The 23,815-nt window shown below is 40.4% G+C and overlaps 1 protein-coding gene across 1 annotated transcript; it reads left to right on the plus strand.

Annotated features, from left to right (window-relative positions):
• Nucleotides 1–20,519: 20,519 nt before the first annotated feature.
• LOC123459493 (sperm motility kinase 4A-like) lies at nt 20,520–22,061 on the plus strand. Its single transcript, XM_045146140.1, has one exon. It carries the CDS (start codon nt 20,520–20,522, stop codon nt 22,059–22,061), a length of 1,542 nt encoding a protein of 513 aa, XP_045002075.1.
• Nucleotides 22,062–23,815: the final 1,754 nt, after the last annotated feature.

Consider the following 23,815-nt stretch of genomic DNA (forward strand, 5'->3'; position numbering starts at 1 on the left):
GACGTGTGCATCCCCTTGTACATCTGGCTAATGTGGGTCCTGGGGAATTGAGCCTTGAACCGTGGTCCTTAGGCTTCACAGGCAAGCGCTTAACCACTAAGCCATCTCTCCAGCCGCCCCCCCCCACTCTTTTAAAAGACAGACCTTGAACTTAAAGGTCACTGACATACAGGCCCAATTTCTTTTGCCCCTGATAACATTAAATGGGTGGTAAAAATTGTTTAATTTTAGAGTGAGATAACTGAATTATATCCAAATGTTGAGCTTATATGTTCTCCATCTGATAAAGCCTTTATGTTGTTGCATAGGACACTTGTTTACAGTGGGTTTCTTAAGTGTTCTACTCTTATAAGTTTTTCCATTCAGTAAAACTTTTATTTGCTATAAACTTATTCTAATACATAAAACTGGGCTTAATTATATAAAATATATTTTATTATATTATATAATCAATATAATTAGGCAAAATACACAAAATATAATTTCATTGTGTATATAAAATAAACAACTGATAATAACAAATTATCAGGACTAAGCAGATTTATTCTTTCAGCCTCATATACTTTCATTAGTTCTTCTAAAGCTAAGACTTATTGATCTTTAGACTAAGTAAGTAAAGGCTATGAGCCTTCTATATTAAAAACTTACCAAAAAAGCCTTTAAACCTACATTTCAAAATTAGTTAGCTCTTAAACTCTATCATATTTAAATTTAAAATGACACGAGGTATTTCAACTATTACTTCAATACTAATCTCTTGTACTTCCTACCTTACCGAAACCAAATCTTTATTATTTCTAAAAATTCCAATTAACTTCCCATCCAAGTTAACAATTCATTACCTATGTTACTATTATTTTTCTATAGTAAATATAAGATTCATGTCACCTGTCATATCACATACAAAAAAATCATATGTAGATAACAACCAGATCATAAAGGTGAATAAATTTGACATGATCTAAGAGTTTCTTTCCTACCCACTCTGATAAATATCACTCAGCTAAAGAGCTGCCTCCTTGCCTGGTTCATAAGATCCATGTGAGATAATAGTCTACTATGTACACAAACTACAAAATAAAGTTTGACAGATGAAAACCAAAAACTGAGACTCCCAAAAGCTACACCTGTGTGACTAACATTTCAATGATAGTATACACAATTATTGAAAAATAAAAATTACTGGTCCAGAGCTAATAGTATCTTGGACTATATTATCGTTTTTAACAGCCAATCATATTATTTCTCTGCATGCTACCTAATATCTCTCTGTGACCAGCTCAGGTATCTATTGTTGTAAGTTAAAAAAAAAAAAAAAAAAGAAATCTCGGGCTGGAGAGATGGCTTAGTAGTTAAGCGCTTGCCTGTGAAGCCTAAGGACCCCGGTTCGAGGCTCGGTTCCCCAGGTCCCACGTTAGCCAGATGCACAAGGGGCTCATGCGTCTGGAGTTCGTTTGCAGAGGCTGGAAGCCCTGGCGCGCCCATTCTCTCTCTCCCCCTCTATCTGTCTTTCTCTCTGTGTCTGTTGCTCTCAAATAAATAAATAAATAAAAATTAAAAAAATATATTAAAAAAATAAAATAAAAAGCAATCTCACAGCTCTTCTCCTTTCAAGGTAAATCTATCCTGTCTCGACATAAAATTTATTCCCCTATTTATGATAATACTCACCCTCTCTGTTTGTCCTTGTATTGCCAGATGTCTCACTAAATTCATCCAAAAAAACATATGCTTTCACCTCACTGCAAGTCACTAAATTCTTCATGGCCCCTGGATATCACCCCATAAACAACCAATCACCACAAGACTGCACAGAACTCCCTAAAAGATCTAAGGAAGTAGTATGAGTCTGACATCATTCCAGTTCCTTCCCACATAGCCCAGTTCTGCAATTCCCCACTTACTCCCTAATTTTCTCCAGTCATTTTATACCTCCAAAGGCCAGACTGAAGGGTTAATGACTTTCCTTGAAAACCAGAGGGAAGTAAAGGGTTAATGAGTGTCCCTAAGACCAGAAGGCTTTGAGAAAACATCAGAGACATTCAGTCTGAGATAAGTCTGACAACTCCCCTGATTGATAAGCTTCCCTTAACTCAAAAGCCTTCAAGGAATAGAAACCATCTGTGTTATCTTCCCTAGACAATTTTGCTAAAAAAGATTATTCTGAGCAAGGACACAAATAACTATAGTTTCTTATCTGCTTCCCCTGGACCTATACCTGGTCCAGTCTATTTTGCTTAGGATCCTCCTTATAAGCTTAAACCCCAGCCTAGCTCAGTTCTTCAGCCCCTCACTATGCATCAATAAACAGTCTCTGTCTGTTGAGGTCAAGTTCAATGTTTTCCTTTGCTTTTCTCTTTTACTTCCTTTACACTATTATGTTCTGAACTGGGCTTCTCAATTTCAGCATTATTATCACTTTGGACTATGAATACATTGCATTTTTATAGGCTGTACCCTGTGCACTGTTCAGCAGAGTCTCTGGCTTCTACCGTTAATGTGGCTAGAACCAATAGTATCCTTCTTACTCTACTGCTTCCATTTTTGTCAATAGAATCATACCACCACACCCTGCTATTGCCCCCTAAGGAAAAATGTTTTCACCGGTAAGAAACACCTACTCTATATGAAGTAGAGCAATAAGAATTTAATTCAACATATGAATTTCCTACTTGGACACAAACAAATACCACAGGTAATATTTTAAAACAATACGCCTTTGTTATTTTGTAATTCTGCAGCTCAAAGTCTGGTATATTCTTACAGGAATAAAATCAAGGTATTAACAGGGCAGGCCTCCCTCCCTCCCTCCCTTTCTCCCTTCCTCCCTCTCTCCCTCCCTTCCTTTTCTCTCTGCCCTCTGCTTTGTCATCACCTTCACTTTCCTCCATCCCTGACTCTGTCACTGTCTTAATGACTCTTATTTTTACTTTGGGCTCACTTGGATAGTTCAGAGCCATCTGTCCTTCTCAAGATATTTAACATAATCACTTACACAATGGCCCTTTTATCATTTAAGCTAACATATTTAAGCATCCTGGGATTAAAACATGAGCATAGCTGGGCGTGATGGTGTATGGCTTTAATCCCAACACTCAGGAGGCTGAGGTAGGAAAATCACCCTGAGTGTGAGGCCATCCTGGGAATACAGTGAATTCCAGGTCAGCCTGAGCTAGAGTAAGATCCTGTCTCAAAAAACCAAAAACCAACCAACCAACCAAACAAACAAACAAAAAGAGCAGCTTTGGGAAACCGGGCTCAGCCTACCACAAAAGCATTAATAAATTGAAGGTGTGTACTAAAACCCCCTAAAGCATCCACTAGAATGACAAGAATAATGCCCATGGTTCTCAAGACTATTCATTTTCCTGTTTACATTTTCCTTTAAATGAGTCCTTATTGCTCTACTTTCAAGTTCAAGCCTCTTTCTTTTTCAAGCTCAATTCTTTTATTGGAATCCTATGAGTTTTATATTTTACTTCATTTATTATATTTTTATTTCATGAGTTCCATTTAGGTTTTTTAAAAATAATTTTAATTCTCCTTGACATGCTACATCATATATATTATTACCCTGATAATTTTCTTTGCTTCCATAGGGAGAGTGCTGTTTGTGGCTTTGAGCAGCTTCATAGTAGCTGCTGCAAAATATATTGTTTTCTAATTACAATATCTGAGCCCCCTCAGAATCAGGACATGATCTAAGAGAAGAAGAGAGAAGGAAGGAGTGAAAGACACACACACAACACACATAAATAGAAAGAGAGAGAGAGGGTGAGAGAGAGAGGGAGAGACTGATTCCAGGCCCTCCTGCCATGCAAGTAACCTCCAGATCCATGAGCCACTCTGCGCATTATGTTCATACTGGGGGATCAAACCCAGGCCATCATGCCTTGCCAGCAAGTGCTGTTAACTGCTGAGCCATCACTCCAGAACTCCTTTGTCCATTTCCATGAGTTACACTTTCTTGTTCCTTGGTATGTTATGTAACCTTTTGCTGAAAACCTGACATTTTCAAAAGTATGTTGTGGTACTTCTGGGTTATCTTTCATGGGAATTCTTATTTAGTTTTTTGTTTGTTTCCTTAGTTACTTGATAGGATTAATTCTGTGATATTTGTTTCTTCTATCTATATAACCTCTGATTTTCTTCTCAGTTTCCCCCCTTCTTAGTATATTTATACAAGATTTATGAGGTTTGTCCAAGAGTGGTCTTTCTCAGTGGTCATCCATGATCTTTCAGAATGTGATTAAATAGTCGTCATCTACACTTTTAAGTTTGATCTATGGATGCTTTGGTGAGTGCCTTCCACTCTGGAGAAGCTGGTAACTCCACCTTACTTTCAGCCACATATGCTCTCTGTTTTCTCTTGAAAGGAAATAATTTCACATGTGTAGCACATTCTGGGCAGCATAAGATGAAGGTATTTCTAAGAAGGTGCTTGTTTCTGTATTTGTTACTTGTTATTGAGAGAATATATGAAGTATTTCGTTGGCAAGGTAATGCCTGGCTACTCAGTACAGATTTAGCAGCTTAAGATAGCATCCGCTCACCCACTCACTCCTCACAATTCTGTAGATGTGGAGGCCCCTCATGGTGCTTCTGTAATTAATCTCAAAAGTGTTACTGTGTCACATCTGGTGGTTGTGGGGTAGCAATCCAATTCCAAGTTCATTTCCTACATTTGCAGCATCCAGTCACTTTTGTTTGTAAGATTGATGTCATTTTCTTCCCGGGTGAGGGGCAAAACCAATGTCAGCTGCTACATGAATTTGTGTGTTTCTTGTCCCACGGTCCTCTCCATCCCAATAATGGTGGCCATCTAACATTTCAAATCTCTCCATTGCTTCTGACTCCCATGATTTTGTGTTCTGGAACAAGATTAAAAAAAAAAAAAATCTTGCTTTTAAAGGCTATGTGTGATCAGGTTGTGTGACCTATCTTATGGTCAACTGATTTTTAATCCTAATTTCATCTGTAAACATCTTAGATATGGACATGCAAGTAATGCAATGACAGGTGGTGGATACAACAGGGGCATCTTAGCATTTCAGAGAAAATGTCTAAAGGTTTAGAGATGTCCTAGCAGCTTCACCAACTAGGCTGCTTCTAGTCTGCTCCTGCTTATGCCAAGGCTATTTCTGATCAAAGACAGGATAAAAACATCACAGACAACAGGGCTTATTGTGATTAATGATGTTTTCCTTTTGTGTTGGCTTTAGCTATGCAAAACAAGGAACAAACACCCACTATGCTTTAAAGGCTGGCCAGTGTGGCTGGCAATAGACAATGATGAGGCAGAGGTTAGTTACTCATGCTATGTCTCAAGTTCTTAGCAGATTGATGCCCCTACCCTATAGTTCTGCCTTCCCATCAATTGCAGAATGGATAAGGTCCATTTGAGATTTTCTCTTGACCTGATGTGATTCCCTCAGGAGCATCTGATATTTCTTTAAAACAAACAAACAAGCAAACAAAAAACCAAAAACCTACTTATTTGCAAGGAGAGAGAAGGAGGGGGACAGAGAGGAAGAAAAAGTTGTGTATGTGTGGGAGTGTATGTGTGTGTAAGACAGAAGAGAGAGAGAATGGGCAGACCAAGGGTCCTACAAATGAACTTCAACTATGTGTGCCACTTTGTGCATTTGGCTTTACCTGGGTACTGAGGAATCAAACCAAGGTCATTTAACTCTGCAGACAGTTTCCATAACTACTCAGCCATGTCTCCAGCACTGATCTTTTTCTTTTAACTATACAACCAGGAGCACGTGATTATTTTCCTTAATGAAAGATCAGTGATGGAATTTGAGTTATATATACAAGATTCCACAGATGAGAGCAGTTTAGGTAATTGAAAACAAATACCTGATTTCTTTAGATAGAGTGTAAGAAGGAAAATGACATAGGTTATGAGGATCTTACATTGAATATACCTCTCACTTGCCCCATTTCTTAAATTGCATAGCCTTGCTGATCCTGAGTTTTATTAGCTATGAAATATGTATAAAAAGATCAACCTGTGTTCAGTGTTGTTAGAAGGATCAATTGTGGCCATCACTGAATTAGCACTGCACTGTGGTCATGGCATGTGTGGAATGGTGATGGGGGAATTAGAGTTGAAGTTTCAAGTTGTTGGGCTCATTATGACTACTTATTTGTTGGGAATCTGGCACCAAACTAACTTCCCAAAAAAGGGACCTCTGCTTTTATTGATCTGCCCAATCATTTTTACTATTTTCTGTCATATGTTCCTAAAATTTCCCATGATATTATTAAATAAAAATTGTATACTTGCTAAAAAAATATAATAGGGAAGAAAAATGGATACATATCTATCTTTAGCATAATTTTAGTGATATTTTGTTTGTAAACCTTCTTTTAATAAATATGTAAATCCTCTGGAATATTTTTGTTTATAATAGAATTTATTTGTAATCGAATTTAAGATATTTTGGAAAAAGTATGTGGTATTTGAAATTTTTATTTTATTTTTTTGTTTTGATTTTGAGGTAGGGTCTTACTCTAGCCCAGGCTGGCCTGGAATTCACTATGTAGTCTCAGGGTGGTCTTGAACTCACAGTTATCCTCCTACCTCTGCCTCCCAAGTGCTGGGATTAAAGGCATGAGTCACCATGCCCAACCCAACATTTGCCTTATATTTCAAAAATGACTTTTTTCAAAAAAAATATTGCTTTTATTCCTTACTATGTCCTCATGATATCAGAATTATTATTTCTACCATTCAAAAATACTATAAAAATCTAGGCATGGTGGTACATGCTATTAATCCCAAAATTTGGGAAGCTCAGTTAGAAGGGATGACCACCATGAGTTCAAAACCAGCCTGAGGCTACAGAGTGAGTTACAGGTCAGTAAGACCCTGCCTCAACCAAACAAACAAACAAAACAAACAAACAAACAATCAAATAAGTAAATTAGAGATACTGACTTTCACAAAGCAGAGGAAATAAAAGTAGGACTTGGGTGTGATGAATTTTTAACCAGTATTACATCTGCTGAGCAACATTTTCTGCCATCAATAATATTACTTTTATAATGTAATAATAATATTGGTAATTATAATTAGATACTAACTACTACTACTTTGTGGCCACATATTTGTAATTCTTACTGATGTAGGCCTCCACTTACTCATAAACTGAACAAAAGAGCTCTATGAAACATTTTCAGTACTAGGATTTAATCTCCTCACATAATGTTACAAAAGTGAGTATTCAACCTTGACATTTATAATTGGCTACAAACATAATCCAATATCCTCTTACCATATTGTCACAGGAGTTAATTGGAGTTTCATAGCTACCAGCAAAATATATTGGTTTATGCAAAGACTGACTCTAATTTCCCCCTTAAACTTTCCTATACAGGGACGGTGCAGACCAGAGAGGAAGGAGGAAAGGAAAGTGTGCAATGTAACGTCAAGAGATCTTTATGGGTATACATTTCTGCTCTTGATTGACATAAAAATATGTTATGAAAGCTGGGCGTGGTGGCGCACGCCTTAAACCCAGCATGAGGGAAGCAGAGGTAGGAGGATCACCATGAGTTCAAGGCCACCTTAAGGCTCCATAATGAATTCCAGGTCAGCCCGGACTAGAGTGAGACCCTCCCTTGAAAAACCAAAAAAAAAAAAAAAAGTTATGAATTATTTAACATATATTATTACTGTCAACAATTAATTATATTTTATGTTTCAACTCATCCAGCCAAAATCAGGAGATCCAAGCTCTATTTGCCTGAGATTTCTTGTAGCAAAGCCTAAAAACCTGTAAGAAGTTACAAAAATGTGATTTTTTTCAATTCATCATCTTTTTAAAAAATTAGCATTTTGTTGAAGGATTTGGGTGAAATTTACCTAATTTAACAGAAATAATTCAATTCTACTGGCTTTTAAGCTCATCCTCTACACAGTCTTTTCTGTAATTGAGACATAAAATACCTTTCAATCTCAGTATGTTGGCCATGAAAGTCAGCTTTTCTTATGAATGTTTGTATGTCTTGGAGTTGGCTCCATGAATAAAGTGCTCTACAAACCAGAGGATTGGAATTCAGAACCCAGGAACCCACGGAAATGCTGGGTAAGCATGAGAGCCCATCTCTAATAACTGTGTTTGGGGGTAGAGGCAAGGTATTATTGGAGGCAGCTGGCTAGCTAGTCTAGTTGAATTATTGAACTATGGATTTAAGTGAAAGATCTTGCCAGAGTAAATGAGTGGAGAGTGATACAGAAAGACACTGGACATCAACCACTGGCCTCCACATGCCGCTCACACATATATGCATGCATTCATGGATAGGTGTGCCCACATACATAATAACACACTTATCAAATCCAAAAAACTTAAATTTATGTGTTGTAGTCAGATTCATGTTACTGCAATAAACTTCCAAACAAACACACTGTATGGGTTAAAGGGATTCATTTGAAGCTTACAGATCCAGGAGGGGTTCCATAATGGCAGAAGCTGGCTTCTTTTGGTAGTTTGAATGGATGTCCCCCAATATGTTCAGGATTTTGTTAAATCTTCTTGGATTTCCATCTAACTGGCTGGAGGAAGTATCACTGGGCAGATCCTGGGGTCCAGCCCCAAGGTGTGGGGGTGGATTTGGAATTCTGGTTTAAAGATATACAGAGTTCTTGAGTTCTGCCTGGAATTCCTAAAGTGTGCTTGCTTAATCCTGGTGGCTTTTCGCTTTTCTCTCTCTCTCTCTGCTTGGGTCTTTGAAAGTAGGCAAGCTTCTTCTGCCATTATGGATCTTTCCCTGCTCCAATAAATCCCTTCCTCCATAACTATTCCTGGTTAGAACATTCATCTCAGTGGCATGAGGCTGTGTGCTGCACTCCTTTCCACGGATTCATGCAGAGAGGTAAACCATCACTAGCCAGCACAATCAAGCAGGCAACCACAAACTGGCAGCAAACAGCAGGGAACTCAGGCAGAACTCAACTGCTCTGCATGATTTTAGCCTGAAAACAGTCCCACCCCCAGTAACACCATAGGGATGGACCCCCAAGTCTGCCCCCAGTGATATGTCTTTCAGCCAGGTATCTGGAAATCAGAGTTACAAGCTTTAATAAAACTCAAGTCTACTGGGGGATGTACATTCAATCTATCAGAGTATGTAATAATAACATGAGAATTTCATTTTATTGCATATGTTTAAGAAAAAAAAGAGAATACTTGATTAATAATAATGAATATATGCCTATACAAAGGAGAAATTATCAGACAGACAGATGGACAAAGTAAACTACATATGCTATTAGCCAGGTGTGGTGGCACACACCTTTAATCCCAGCACTTGGGAGGCAGAAGTAGGAGGATCGCCATGAATTCGAGGCCACCCTGAGACTCCATAGTGAATTCCAGGTCAGCCTGGGCTACAGTGAGACTCTGCCTCATAAAAACAAAACAAAACAAAATTTTATTAAACTTGAAATCAGATAGAAGTTTTGATACAATAAAATAGAGAATAGAGAACTACTGAAAACAAATCTGGTAATAAAATTTTATACAATCTATTTGTCTTACTACATTTTAGTCACGACTTGAATAGTTTTCCTGAAAAAAATAATGAAAATGGTAGATTTTGAAAACATTTTAACACAAAATATGCAATATACAAATTTAATGGAAGCCCAATAAAAATGCCAGCATCATTCTTCAGAGATAGAAAAAATGATCGTAAAATTCATATGGAATGGCAGCAGGCCTCAGATATCCAAACATCTCCTCAGCAACAACAACAAAACAAACACCTCTGGAGGTATCACAATACCTGATCTAAAGCTCTATTACAAAGCCAGAGTAACAAAAACAGTATGTACTGGAATAACAACAGAAACATAGACCAATGGAACAGAATTGAAGACTTGGGCCTTAGGTCAAGTAAATATAGCTACTTAGTCATTGACAAAGGTGCCAAAAAAGTAGACTGTAGAAAAGACAGCATCTTAAACAAAGTTGGACATAGTGGAAGAACATGTATAGAAATATGAAACTGGACCCACTCATCTCTCCACACACAAAAGTCAAGTCTATATGTATGAAAGACCTGAATATAAGATCTGAAACTCTTTTCCTCCTGGACGAAAAAAAAAAAAAAAATAGGAGGCACTCTCCATGATACAGGAGTGGGGAAAGACTTCCTGAACAAAACACCAGTAGCCCAAGAGATTAAACAAATCCTCAACCAATGGGATCTCATGAAGCTACAAAGTGTTTGCACAATATATGCAGTATATGCAGAGTGTGTGTATGTGGTTTGCCTTCCAAAGGTTTTGATTCCTCGTTCTGTGTTCTCAGTCATGTGAAACAAGTTCTTTAGGTAGCTATAAGTTGATTTAGAACGCACACACATTGTTAGAGAAAAGCCTTTGCTCTATTCCTTCCAAAACCAGGTTAGAATCTCATACTGAAAATGTCCATTTCTGTCTTAAAGACCACATTGAGTCTGAGCTGTGGTGGGCCAAGGATAGGTAAAGCAAACCACAATATTTTTCTATCACCTTTACTTTTAATTCATTCTGTATTCACTTGGTTGCTGTAAACCTGTAACTATTTTTGTACTGCTTTAAAAAAAAAAACAAACCTGATTTTGACATTTTTGTTCTGTGGATATTCCCCCTACCGAAGTTTTTATGGAAGGATGGGTATTTCATGCTCTTGCACTAACATTTATTTTTCTGATAGATTCAATACTCAACTTTTAATAATGGATGGATCACATAATTAGAAGGTCAACAAGGAAACATAGGTAGTGAATAACATTATAAACCAAGTACAGTTGACATAAATGTATAGAAAACCTAGCACTGATAGAAAATATGTATTCTTCTCAAATACCCATAGGATATTGCTTAGAATGGTTGAGATATAATCTGTGTTAGGCTATAAAACAAACCTCAACAAATTTAAAATGTTTAAAATCATAAAAAAGTATCTTCTCAAAAAAGTATAAGCTGACTCTAAAAGTGAAATGATTATGTGAGAGGTACAAGATATCCAAGAAGTTTTAGAGCACTCATTCCTCACCACTACACATTTTTGTCTGTTCACAGATCTAAGGCCAGAAAACAGCTAATAGAAAGGTAGAGATAGAAGTCAATGAAATAGAATGGAATCCAGAAACAAATTCTTACATTTATAGAAAAATGGCAATAAGGCCATTTAATTTGGGAAGGATAAATTTTTCAACAAATTATTCTGAGACAAACACAACTATCATGAAGAAAGCAAATAGGGGCTGGAGAGATGGCTTAGCAGATAAGCGCTTGCCTGTGAGGCCTAAGGACCCCGGTTCGAGGCTCGATTCCCCAGGACCCATGTTAGCCAGATGCACAAGGGGGTGCACGCGTCTGGAGTTTGTTTGCAGTGACTGGAGGCCCTGGTGTGCCCATTCTCTCTCTCTCTCTCTCTCTCTCTCTCTCTGTCTGCCGCACTCAAATAAATAAATAAAAATAAACAAAAAAAAATTAAAAAAAAGAAAGCAAATAGACTTTTTGGCCTCCCACATATAATACAGTTTTTCCTGGGGAGTGGCTCTAGGCCCCCCATGAGTACCAAGATCAATGGATGCGCAAGACCCTTATGTAAGAAAACATATCATTTATGTTTAAACTGTATATAAACTTCTGCACACTTTCAATCATTTCTGCCCAGTTATTATACTCCATCCAGTGTAAATGAGTATTAGGGATGTTTCTGTCACTATGCTGAGGTAACTGAGAAGTATATTTTGCATCAGGGTTCTGGAGATTCAAGTTAAAGGTTAAGAATCCCTATTAATTTCAGCCTCAGGTGATGCAGTATATCTTTCAGGAGTCTGTGTTGCAACAAGGAACTCTCATGCATGGCCAGGGAAAAGATGAGACAAGGACTGTATTCCCACAACCCATTTTGTGTGTATGACCTCCATGACTGAGGGTATCTTAGTCAGCATTACTTTTGTTAAAATAATATTCATATAATATTTTTAACACAGGTTAAGTCTTATATCCCTTCTCTATCCCCGTTTCTCTGAGGGCCCTCCTCAGTAGGGTTACTGGTGCTCACTGTGGGGTGATTAGAGCCTCTGTCAGTCTGGGGCAAAGGGCAGGGAGAAGCTGTGCCTCAGGATATTTCAACCCACCCTGTGACTCTTGCAATCTTCCTGCCCCATCTTCCTCAGTAATCTCTGAGCCTTCTTTGCAAGTGTGTTAGCAGTTTGCTTTAGTGCAGAGTTCTCTGTGGCCTCTGTATTTCTGTTATGCTATGTTTTGGTTCACCACAGCGTATGTTGCTATTTCCCTGGAGGTGGTTGTTCATCTATCATTGGCAGCAATACTCATATTGCTGCTTCCTCTATAATTTCTTCTGGATCCTGATAAGTGTGGTGGAGATAGCACATTTTATGGTGAGAAGTAAGTTAACTTTTCTTGTTGTATTGATGGATCTTGGATACCCCCAAGACTTCCTACCATCTGTAAAATAAAACAGATTCTCCAACCAAAGGTAAAAAAAAAAAAAAAAAAGCTTTGGTTAAGGATGTATATATAGAAGTTTGTGAGACATGTTGATAGGGATACCCACTCAACTTGTTCAGAACAATGGGGCATCTCTCTGGGTATCATGAGTTTCTTGAACATAAGGCGCTGACTTGGTTTCCAGAACAAATTATGAGTTCTCTCCACTGAGTGGTCTTATATCCAAATAGGAGGGCAGTTAGTTGCCCACAAAGACTGTGAGCAATTATTGCACAAGTATGCACTGCTTGTCAGGGTGGTAGATTGTATCATCGTTCAAGATCTACTGCATATTCATGCTATTGAGGACAAATATCGCTCAGTAGCTCCCATACCACTCTCCAGTGCCATTAGAGTTTGCCAAGAGCTTACTCGTTTTCCTTTCAGTTTCCATGTGGTCTCTCAGTGTCCTAAGATAGCAGCCTGTCATGTCTTTAGCAATAGCCTATTACCTTTTAGCTTTTTAGGGTAAACAAGTGCTTGGCAATAGCCCTCAGAGACCTACCTGGCCACTACTTGCTGTGGGAGAGGTGGTAATCCAGATCTGGCCCTGGGATTCATAAACCAGAGCTAGTGGTTTCAGGATCATGCTTTCTCCAACTTCAAGTAAGCATTTTGTCTGGTCTGTTCCCCTCCCTTAATTGGGAGTCATATCTTGTCTACTGGAATCTGAGAGGAAGGCTCCTATTGTAGGAACTACTTTAGTTTTGTAGAATCCTCCCATCCTTCTCCCAATATTCTGTCCCTCTCCTAGTTTGTCTGGCACTCCTCTCCTACTTCCACTCATTTCTGGTCTTACTCTAGTTATCTGCCAATCATCCTCATGCTTGCCCCTTTTACACTCTTATTCAGCTGGCCTAGTTCAGGAGCCATATATGAGAGAAAACACGTGGTGATTGTCTTTCTTACACCTGACCTTGATATTTCCAAGTTCATCCATTTTCCTGTGAATTTCTTTATTCATTTCTCTTATTCATGAGAAGAATTCCATTATATATATGGATCACATCTTCATTAACCATTTTCAGTAGCTGGGCAGCTAAGTTAATTCCAATTCCTAGCTACTGTGACTAAAGTAGTGATAAACATGGTTGAGCAAGTATCTCTGCCTTTTACTTCAGTAATTATTTTCAGTTAATACTATACTTATCTTGTAAATATGCTTATTTTATTGTTTAATTTAAAGTATTGATGCCTAAATTAGCACACTTACAGTAGAGCACACTTTACAATTTTAGCATGCAATTATTCATTTTTGGGTTAAGTTTGCTCTCTTACTAGATGCTGTTTACACGAAAATAAACAGGAAATATATCTCTCAGCCCCTGTGTAGCCCTGGTTTTGCTACCTGATAAAGAAGATATAAGGCTTTAGAAGGTTTGGCAAAAAGCTATCAAAGGTTTTTGGATGGATTAGCCTAGATGTCATTTTGCTCCCACAAAAATACTATAGTTAGATCTGGGGAAATAGATCAGTCATTAAAGGAGCATACTTGGAAAATCTGCTGACCCATATTTGATTATCCGTACTCACTTAGAGCAGGTGCGCAAAGTAGCACAAGTATCTGGAGATCATTTGCAGTGGCTACAGGCCCTGGTGTACCCATATTCACATTATCTCCTCTACCCTCTGTCCTTTCAAATAAAATGAAAATTAAATTAAAAAAAATACCACAGCTCTATGAACATGTCTGGGCTGTTACTCACCTGTCAGCTGGGGGACTGTTCATCCCACCATGTTCCTAGAGGATCTGGGCATGGAGAGCAGATGACTTTGCTCATACAGCTGTGCAGCACCATTAAGAAAAGGGATAAGAACAGGAAGACAAATAGAGGAAATCACTAATGAGTATCTGAAATTTGTATTTATCCACTCTGATAATAGGCCTGATTGATAATGGCCCCTGTGCACATCCTGAAGATTAACTATTATTTTAAAAAGCATCTGCAAGTATTAATATTTTTCCTTGGCTATGTCATTTCATCAAATTAATTTCTTATTGGTGGGATTCTCAGGGGATCAGAGACACTATCTGCAGTTAAAATTGACTGATTTTATACATACCCTAGCACCATCTGCAAACCACAGTATTGTGCTAAAGGAATGCAGTAGATGTATCTCTCAGTGGCTTATGCCTGATGACCTTCCAAAATATTTGACTACTTTTATAATTAACAGGTGGGAGACACAGTTATCTTCCAGTAGAGAAATAAACACAGCAACATATATCACTATCAAATGTCAGATTAATTTTCTACAGCAAGGGCAAAAGTAACATCAGTAAGTAAATCAGGCTTACAAGAGCCCACTAGAAAGGCTTTTTCCAAGTTGTCTTGATATCTTGTTTCTTGACATCTAATTAAATTATCATTATCATGATATTCAGTATTTACATACTGACATTGAAAAAATGAGGATTTACCAGATGTGTTCCGATACTTTTCTATTTTCCCTTTTGAGGCAGGGTTTCACTCTAGCCTAGGTTGATGTGGAATTCACTCTGCAGTCTCAGGCTGGTCTCAAACTCACAATGATTCTCAAACCTCTGCCTTACATTAATTTTTTACATTTATGCTTCATTCAAACCCTGTAAGGTAAGAGGCATGTCTGTATTCCCATTTTCTAGATAAGCCTAGGTGAGGTTAAATAACTTACCTACGATCCTACATCTACGAAATGTCAACAGTTTGATTGAATAATGTTGACTTTGTTGTCTGTGTATTAGACAGAGGAAGCCTTATGGCATCCATAAACATTTTGCAGTTAGCTATAATTTGAAAGATTCTCTAATGTTCCTGCTAAAATAATGGAATAATTTCTTGTTCTATCTTTGAGAGACCTCACAACCCAGAATGGAACTTATCACTCCCTGAACACAGAAATTTCTTGGTCAGGAATAAGAAATCAATGTCAGAGTTAGGAGGAAAAACCAAGGTATTTATGACCAATATGCTTTTGATGAAGAATTGATTGCTCTCTTTTAATGGCCCTCTTCTCATTGGTTTCTCTTGGACACTAGTGCTTCATTATAGGAAAAGTTAACAGATTTACTTTATACCTGTTGTATCCTGAGTGTTTATATTTTTCTCACTGCCTTCTTGAATGGTAGGTTACTCTCTGCTTATTGTAGGGTTCATAGAGCAAGCTCATAAGGGTTTCAAGGTCAATCCATTTGGTAGAGCTGAGATTGTTACCACATCTTTGGATTCTGTTATGTTCTTTCTAAGCAACAGGGTCTCCCTGAGGCAGACAGTGTTATTCACAGATGCCTTGATCTTAAGTTTAAGGAGGGAACAAAGGAGTAGAAGAAATATCTGGAGGAAATCAGGTGCCAAGTATGGGAGAAAGCAAAAAGAGTAGAATGGGGATTGGAAGGGGGTTGTAAGAAGGTATTTTCCTGTTTTTAATTTTTTGTTTGTTTTTTTTGTTGTTTTTCTTTTTTTTTTTTTTTTTTTTTTAAGTGCTAGAGCCTAGAGTTCAGTAATACAATACTGTTGGCTTCAGGCACTTTTCTGTCTGTTTTTACCCCTAATTGATGATTTAAGATTGAATTCATATGAAAGTTGGTGTTGTTTACCATAACCAGTTTTTACTGAGTGATGAGACACTATTTTGGAATTCTGAACAAGTGTCATAAATAACTAAACATAGATAAGGAGCACAGAGTGGAATCTATTCCTTGCTTTGCAAGCCAAAACTAGTAAGGTGACTCAACCATAGTGCAGTGTGGCTTGTCAGGAGTAACTTCACACATTGAACATGTGAACTACAGCAATGTGTGGTTCCCAGGCTGACCACTTAGCACCACATGTCCTTTATGACCTGGTGGTTCTATTTTAATAAGACAGTGTACTTTCAGAAATAGAAATATGCAGGGACTAAAACATAGTTAAGGAAGGAAGTATACTATAAATAAAAAGTTCCAAAGCTAATCAAGATGAGATAGTTCATTTACTCCCTTGCCTTATTAATCATTTCCACTATGTGATCATGAGGCTAAGGATCCATGCAATGATTAAGTCTATTTTAAAACAAGGATGCTGCCATTTAAAAGTGGGTTAACTGGGCTGGAAGGATGGTTTAGCGATTAAGGCACTTGCCTGAAAAAAGCCAAAGGACCAAGATTCAATTTCCCAGGACCCACGTAAGCCAGATGTGCAAGGGGGCTCATGTATCTGGAGTCCATTTGCAGGTGCTGGAGCCCTAGCATACCCATTCTCTCTCCTTCTCTCTCTCTCTCTCTCTCCCCTGTTTCTTCTCTCAAATAAATTAATAAATGTAAATTTGACAAATATTTTTAATGGATTAACTGAACTTACTTAATCTTTTTAGTCAAAATGCATTTCCTTTTCTTTTTAAGTCAAAGATAGAAGGGAAAGGGGGAAGAAAAAATCTCAAATCAATCCAACCAACAAGAAACAAGACTTGGTAGACTCAGTAAAATAACTGTTGCAAATAAAGATGGGAGTGCCTCACTTCAGGGAAGTAGGGATCAGGTGCCATGTTAGCAAGAATTTTCTTGTGACATTTATGTAATGAAAACAACTCTCCCTTTAGATACAGCATCTGCCTGTCTCTGACTCATGACAAACAACCACTCTGATGCAGGAACAGGCATTGTTCCAATTCAAGCTCACATCCACTGTATGATGTCTTCAGGGAGACAATGAACTTGAAGTATGTTGCTGTGAAGCCAGAGAAAGAAAATGTAAAGTTTAAGTCCTGAACATGGAGAGACTATGCAATGAAATGACTCTTCACACCCATGACTACTAATTGAAGGGTAAGGGATCTTCCTCCTCTCCAGTGGGATGGATTCTTGGAGAGCTACATTTTGCTTATTTGTGTAAGTCTGCTTCTCTCTCTCTCTCTTTTTTTTTTTTTTCATAAAATAAGGTAGGACAGGGATATGTGGAGGCAACAATTTCAGCAAATATCACCATTCTGGTAACTGTATATGTATCTTTGCAATAAATTATAGTAATGATAAAGCCTTTCTATAAACACAAGGTTCTCAGATACACTTAATGATGAATGCATAGCTAATGGTGATAGCAGGAACTTAGCTGCACTTCCCTTACTTAAGTTTTTGTAATATTCATTGCACAAGCTAGGAATGGTAAGGGGGTGAACATCTGGAGTAGTTACCTTCTAGTTTCTGGGACAAAACACCTAAATAGAAAGAGCTTATAGAAGGAAAGGGATTATTTCCAGGGTCCACATAGTTTTGAGGGTAAGTTTTATCATGGTGGGCAAAGATTAACTCCATCAGACAGAAAGCTGGACATCACATCTCCACAGAAGCAGGATGAAAGTCATCGGAATACTGGGTTTGGAACTGCATTTTAGTACCTCAAAGACAGCCCACAGTGATACACCTCCTCCTGCAAAGCTCCATTTCCCAAGGGCCCAACAACTTTCCAAACTGCCATCAGCTGGGGAGCCAAGAATTCAAAATGTATGAGCCTATGGGGGACACACAGCATCAAATTTTTATTTTTCTAACTGTATTTTTAAACTTCATAAGATGTGTCAGTTAATTTCTTATTGCTAGGACAAAACAGCTAACTGAAGCAACTTAGGGAAGGAGAGAGTTCATTTGGGCTGACATTTCCAGAGTTGCAAGCATGGTAGGGGCAGGAGGCCAGCATCACATCCTCACATCAGCCTGGAGGAAGTAAAGAGAAAGAACAGTGTGCCAGCAGGACTGGACTATAACATCTCAAAGCCCACACCCAGTGATGTTCTTTCTATCTAGCAAGACTCCACCTTCTAAAGGTTCCACAGACTTCAAGAAGAGTTCCACTAGTTTATGGGAAACATTTTACAATTAAAGTACCGTATCTGTCACCCATTCTTCTTACATCTTATCTAAGTTTACAAATCTGTTCATTTATTGATTGTTCCATCAATAGAGATTCTGCCAGGTCAGATGGAAAAAGTAAATTTAAAAATTTAAATTTAAAAATTTAAAAATTCAAATACGCTTGTCTAGAAAACAAATCATCTGTTTTGGGAGATGAACTTTTAATTTATCTTTAAAAGAATTAAAACATAGTTGTACATTATTTTACATCGTGTTACATTATAGGGCCCTCTTTCTTGTTTCACAGTTTTCTTAAACACACCACACACACACACACACACACACACACACACACACACACACACACGGCACTCTGTATTCATGACAGCAGCCAGTCTCCTTGCAGGTGGCCAACTTATTGGAAAAGGCAAAGCTGTATGATGGAAGACCAGAATCTACTGTCAAGGTTAGGTTCTAGGGTGGGCTTTATTATGTTTCAAATGTAGTCCAGGATGCCAGAGGAGTCCCAAGCTCCACCTCATAAAAAGCTACCAGTAGAGAGATCCAGACACTTCACAGTCCTGTTCAATCTGCCACTGGGCTAGGTGACCTGATTAAGGTCCCCAAGTCTGCAGCAACCCTAGCCTCTCCCTCACATAGGGAACAGGATAGGCACTCAAGCCCTCTAAGAGTCCTCTACCTAGCCAATGTGAAAGTCACATTTACAGAGCACTAGTATTACAGCAAAGATCTATCACTATCTTACAGGGTTTCCTTGGAAACATACTAAACTTCAACCTTAATGAAGCAGCATTAAGAGACCGGGTCTTAGAACTCAAGAAGCTCACTACTTAGGACAGTGCTCATGCATTTGGAAATGGGCTTTCAGGATAGTGTTCAAACGAGCCACCCTTTCTAGCACGTAAAGACAGCAATAAGTCACTGTGTTACAAGCCCAGTGAACCTTGTGAACACATCAAATTCCTTAGTGCCTTAATGACGGACTTGACAGCTAATAAAAGAATGTGAAATAAATGTCCATTGTTTACAAATGACTCTGGCTAACATGTTTGTTAGCAGCACAAAAGGACTGAAACACTGGAAATGACCCCAGGATATGCACTCAAGCCTTCTGTGAGTCCTCTACCTAATCAAAGTGAAAGTCACATGTACAAAGCACAAATCCTCCAACAAAGAGCTATCTCTTTCTTGTTTGGTTTACTTAGAAACACTCAACTCCAACCTCAGAGAAACAGCACTGAGGCCAGGTCTTAGAAGTGATTAGTGATTCTCTACTACAGACTGAATTCAGGCCTTTAGAAATGGGCTTTCAGGACCGAATTCAAACCTGCCACCCTTTCTAGCATGTGAAAACACAGAAAGAAGGTATTGGGTTACAAACACACTGAAACCTCTTGACATATCAAATTTCCTGGAGCCTAGATCATGGACTTGATAGCCTAGAGAAGAATGAGAAATAAATGTCGCTTGTTTACAATAGCTCAGGCTAACATATTCGTTTAGCAGCACAAAGGGGCTGAGATACTGAAAATGACTCCATTTCCAACTCTGGTGAAGACATTTTATTTGGCTGTCAAATAATTGTCAGATGGTTTTGTGTTTCATTACTTTCAATAAACCAACACGCTGCCTTCAATTGAGGATAGTATGGGTGAAGGAGAACGAACATGCTCTTTTAGCTCATGGACGTGAGTAGTGTGCTCAAAGTGGTGTTAGAGAAGAGAGAGCATGGGGTTAGGTGCTGACTGCCTTTTCACACCCATCTTTTGTATTTAAGGGAGGAATTGGATAGCTTGATAGTGGATAGAATGAGCTCCTTAGAGAGTAAAGATCTAGTATAGACTTGCAGACTTAGAAACAAAAGGTCACACAGGAGCTGAAATTATAAACAGGTAAACATGAAGTCTAAATGATCAGCTGAAAGAAAACCTTTGGAGGCCAACTGCTTGTATTCAGTTTGATGATCATCATTAATGAGGGTAGAAACTGTCCTGGAGATCACAACTTGCGATGAACATTCACAGTCGTGCCCCGCCGTGACTGGTGCGCGCCCTTCTGTGACCTCACCTGCAGCCACGGTGACAGGTGCAGAAGGCTCTGCCCACGCGCCCTCCGGAGCTGACTGCGCCCAGCGCGCTGCCAGGGGCGCATTGCCGGATCCCTGCGATGGGCACGAGGCCGAGTAAGGCGCTGCGGCGCTGGTACGAGAGCCACGAGGAGAGCAGCCGCGAGCGAGCAGCCCTGAGAGCGCACTACGAGCTGCTGGGCGTCCTCTCCCAGGGCGGCCGCGCAGAGGTCAGGCTGGCCCGCCACCGCGCCACGGGCACGAAGGTGGCGGTGAAGGCCGTGCGGAGGGCGGGGAGCTGGTCGCAGCGCTTCATCTCCACCGAGGTGGACATCCTGAAGAGCCTGGACCACCCGAACGTGATCAAGCTCTACGAGGTGGTCCAGACGCGCTCCTGCGTGTACCTCGTCATGGAGCTGGCGGGCGGCGGGGAGCTGCTGAAGCACCTGGAGAAGGCCGGGCGCCTGGGCGAGCGGGAGGCCTGCGCCCTCTTCGTGCAGATCGCGCGGGGCCTGCGGCACTGCCACGCGAGCGGCGTGGTGCACGGCGACCTGCAGCCCGGCAACATCCTGCTGGACACGCGCGGCAACGTCAAGCTGTCCGACTTCGGCGTGGGCTCGCGTTTTGCCGCGGGACAGAAGGTGGCGGCCGGCTGGTGCACCGCGGACTACCGCGCGCCCGAGCTCTTCCTGCGCCGCCGCTACGACGGGCCCAAGGCCGACATCTGGAGCCTTGGCGTCATCCTGTTCTTCATGGTCACCGGCAGCCAGCCCTTCGAGGCCCACAGCCTGCAGAGTCTGCAGAAGAAGATCGTGGCGGGCAGGTACACCTTGCCGCCCCACCTCCCTGTGGACCTGGAGAACATCCTGCGCCAGCTGCTGCGCGTGGACCCGGCCGAGAGGCCCGCCCTGGACGACATCCTGCGGCACCCCTGGATCAGCCGCTGCTCGGGGGCCCAGGCGCCCCGGCCCAGCGCTCCCGGGGACAAGAAGCTCAACTTCAGAATACTGCAGAGGATGAGCAAAATGGGCTACAACCCGCTCCACACCCACCGCTCCCTGATAAAGAACGCTTTTAACAGCGCCATGGCCACGTACCTGATCCTACAGTGCCAGGCCCGGGAGCAAGAAGTCCACAGGCGGTTTGAACCCGCAGACGCCAAAACTTTGCCGCAGTCCGCTCCCTGTGCTACCTTTCCTCTCCCCCGAAAACTGAGAGTAGGCGACCCTGGCGTTTGCTCTCTGCTGTTGCCTCATAGTGATCAGCAAGCTGAGCCCAAGAACACCAGGAGAGCCACCTTGCCGGCCATTCCAGTCTACAGCCAGGAGCAGACACATTCTCTGAAGGCAGCTCGCTTCAGCATTCCCTTCTTTTCCCTGAAGATGCGCACTGCCAGCGTGGCCCCCCAGAGGGGTGCCTCCAGAGCCACTAGACTGAAGGCCAAGCCCAGAGAAGACTCCCTGGGATCCTCAGAGGCAGAGCAACCCCGCCACAGACAGCAGGGGGTCCTTGAAAGTTTCCGGAGATGGAGGCGAGCGCCTAGGAGATGTGTTAACTTCTTTCGGGGATTAGGTTGCTTCCAGCCCAATACCACAGCTCCGCTGGCTCCCAGTCCAGTTGCTCCTAGAAGACGAAGCAAATGAAGAACTAAGTAGGTGACACACTTGCTTTTCATTCCCGGATCCTAACTGCACAAGAGTGGGGTGGAACGTGGTGTGTGGATACATCTACACACTGCAGGATGACAAAGACAGGTCAATTCACACATCCCTAACTTCACAAAGAGAATGCCATAAATCTCAGTTGGAATCTAAGAGAAAAAATCGAATGAGAAATGTAGAGTAGTTATTAGTTACTAGATGTTGGGAGTAGGAGAGGCGAGAGGAAGACCAAGCTGGTGGCTTTGGAGAAAGGGCAGTTTCACATAAACAGATGGGAATCAAATGGGGACCTATTGCCCAACAGGCTCACCATAGTCTCTAACATGTTATTTACATTACAGAGTTATTAAGAAAGTCTTTCTTTTGTCTCTGATTTTGCAAGGGAGACCCACAGGTCTCTGAGCTAGGCTTCTGGTGCCATTGTGTGGTGCAGTGGCCATGCCATGCAAGAACTCTGTTTGTTGTGTGCCCTGTGCTTACAGCTACATCAACCCGGTGCATGAGGGGATGACTTCATGTCAGCTGCTGCTTCTACATATGGATTCCAGTGAAAGGGGTTTGTAATATATTCCACGGATTTATGAAGGGATGCCTGATGTTACCAAGTGACAGGAAACACCACCTGCACATGAGGGAAGCCTGAAAGTCTTTATCCTTCTATGATTGTCTTTTATGCCCATTCCCACATATTTTTGCATATTAAAATTATTAAAAATACATGTTAATAATTTCTCATATTCATACATAAAATTGTCACAGGTTCTTTTCTTAAAAATCTCTTAATGATATCATTATCCTCAAGGATGGTTCCAGATATTACGCTCTAGCCTTCTTGCTTGCCAATGAGTTGTGCACATCTAATTAGAAAAATGGGTAGGACTGTGTTGCTGAATCAATTAGCATAAGGGAAATGTTACTTCAGAGACTTATCTGGTTATCTCCCAATAGCAACAGATGATTTAAGCTGCTTCTGATGGGGCCAGGCACTAAGCTACCTTCCACCCAGAAATGTAAACGTCTGTCTTCCTTAGCCTATGATAACCTCATGGGCATTTCCAAAGAGATCTGTAGGATGAAAGGTCCTATAGCCCTGTCCTCATTCTGCTCAGATGTCCCCAGAGGTTCTCAAATATCTGATGAAGTCCTATCAAACAGATCATGTTGGAAGTCAGAAGAGTGGCAAGAGTGTCTACCCAGCATGACTAGGGGTCATTTTCTTATGCTACTGAGTTCTTTAACTGCATCATACAAGGAGTATGCTCTCTCTGCAATGACATTCTAATGAGCCTCTGAGAGTCCTAATGTAGGCATGGTTCCTTCTACTAATAACCAAAGTCTCCTGATTTGCTAAGCAGTGAGCCTGGTATGTAGCAGACAGAGGGAGAAAGTGTGGCAAGAGAAGCAGCCTAGAGGAACAGAAGGGAAGGTAAGAAGGAAGCTTTTCCAAGGTAAGCTCCAGGGTCCAAGTTGATATGTTTTCTAGTTCAGGTCAAGAGTATGTTTCAAAACTTCTTCATAAATCTTCAGTATGGTTATAGAGGACATTGTGAAGGTCTAGGTAGGTTTCTTGTACTTTAGCATAGCCAGTTCTACTGTGGACACTGGCATACAGTGGTCCTGCCTGCCACTCATATTTCCAGCAAGTGTTTAGAACCACAGGAAGCTTAAACTTACAGGCTGCATGCAGATAGAGTGAGAGGCACCTCTTTCCCCACTGCTCATGTTCCTCATTTATA

This window comes from Jaculus jaculus, chromosome 1, assembly GCF_020740685.1.
Source record: "Jaculus jaculus isolate mJacJac1 chromosome 1, mJacJac1.mat.Y.cur, whole genome shotgun sequence".
NCBI lineage: Eukaryota > Metazoa > Chordata > Mammalia > Rodentia > Dipodidae > Jaculus > Jaculus jaculus.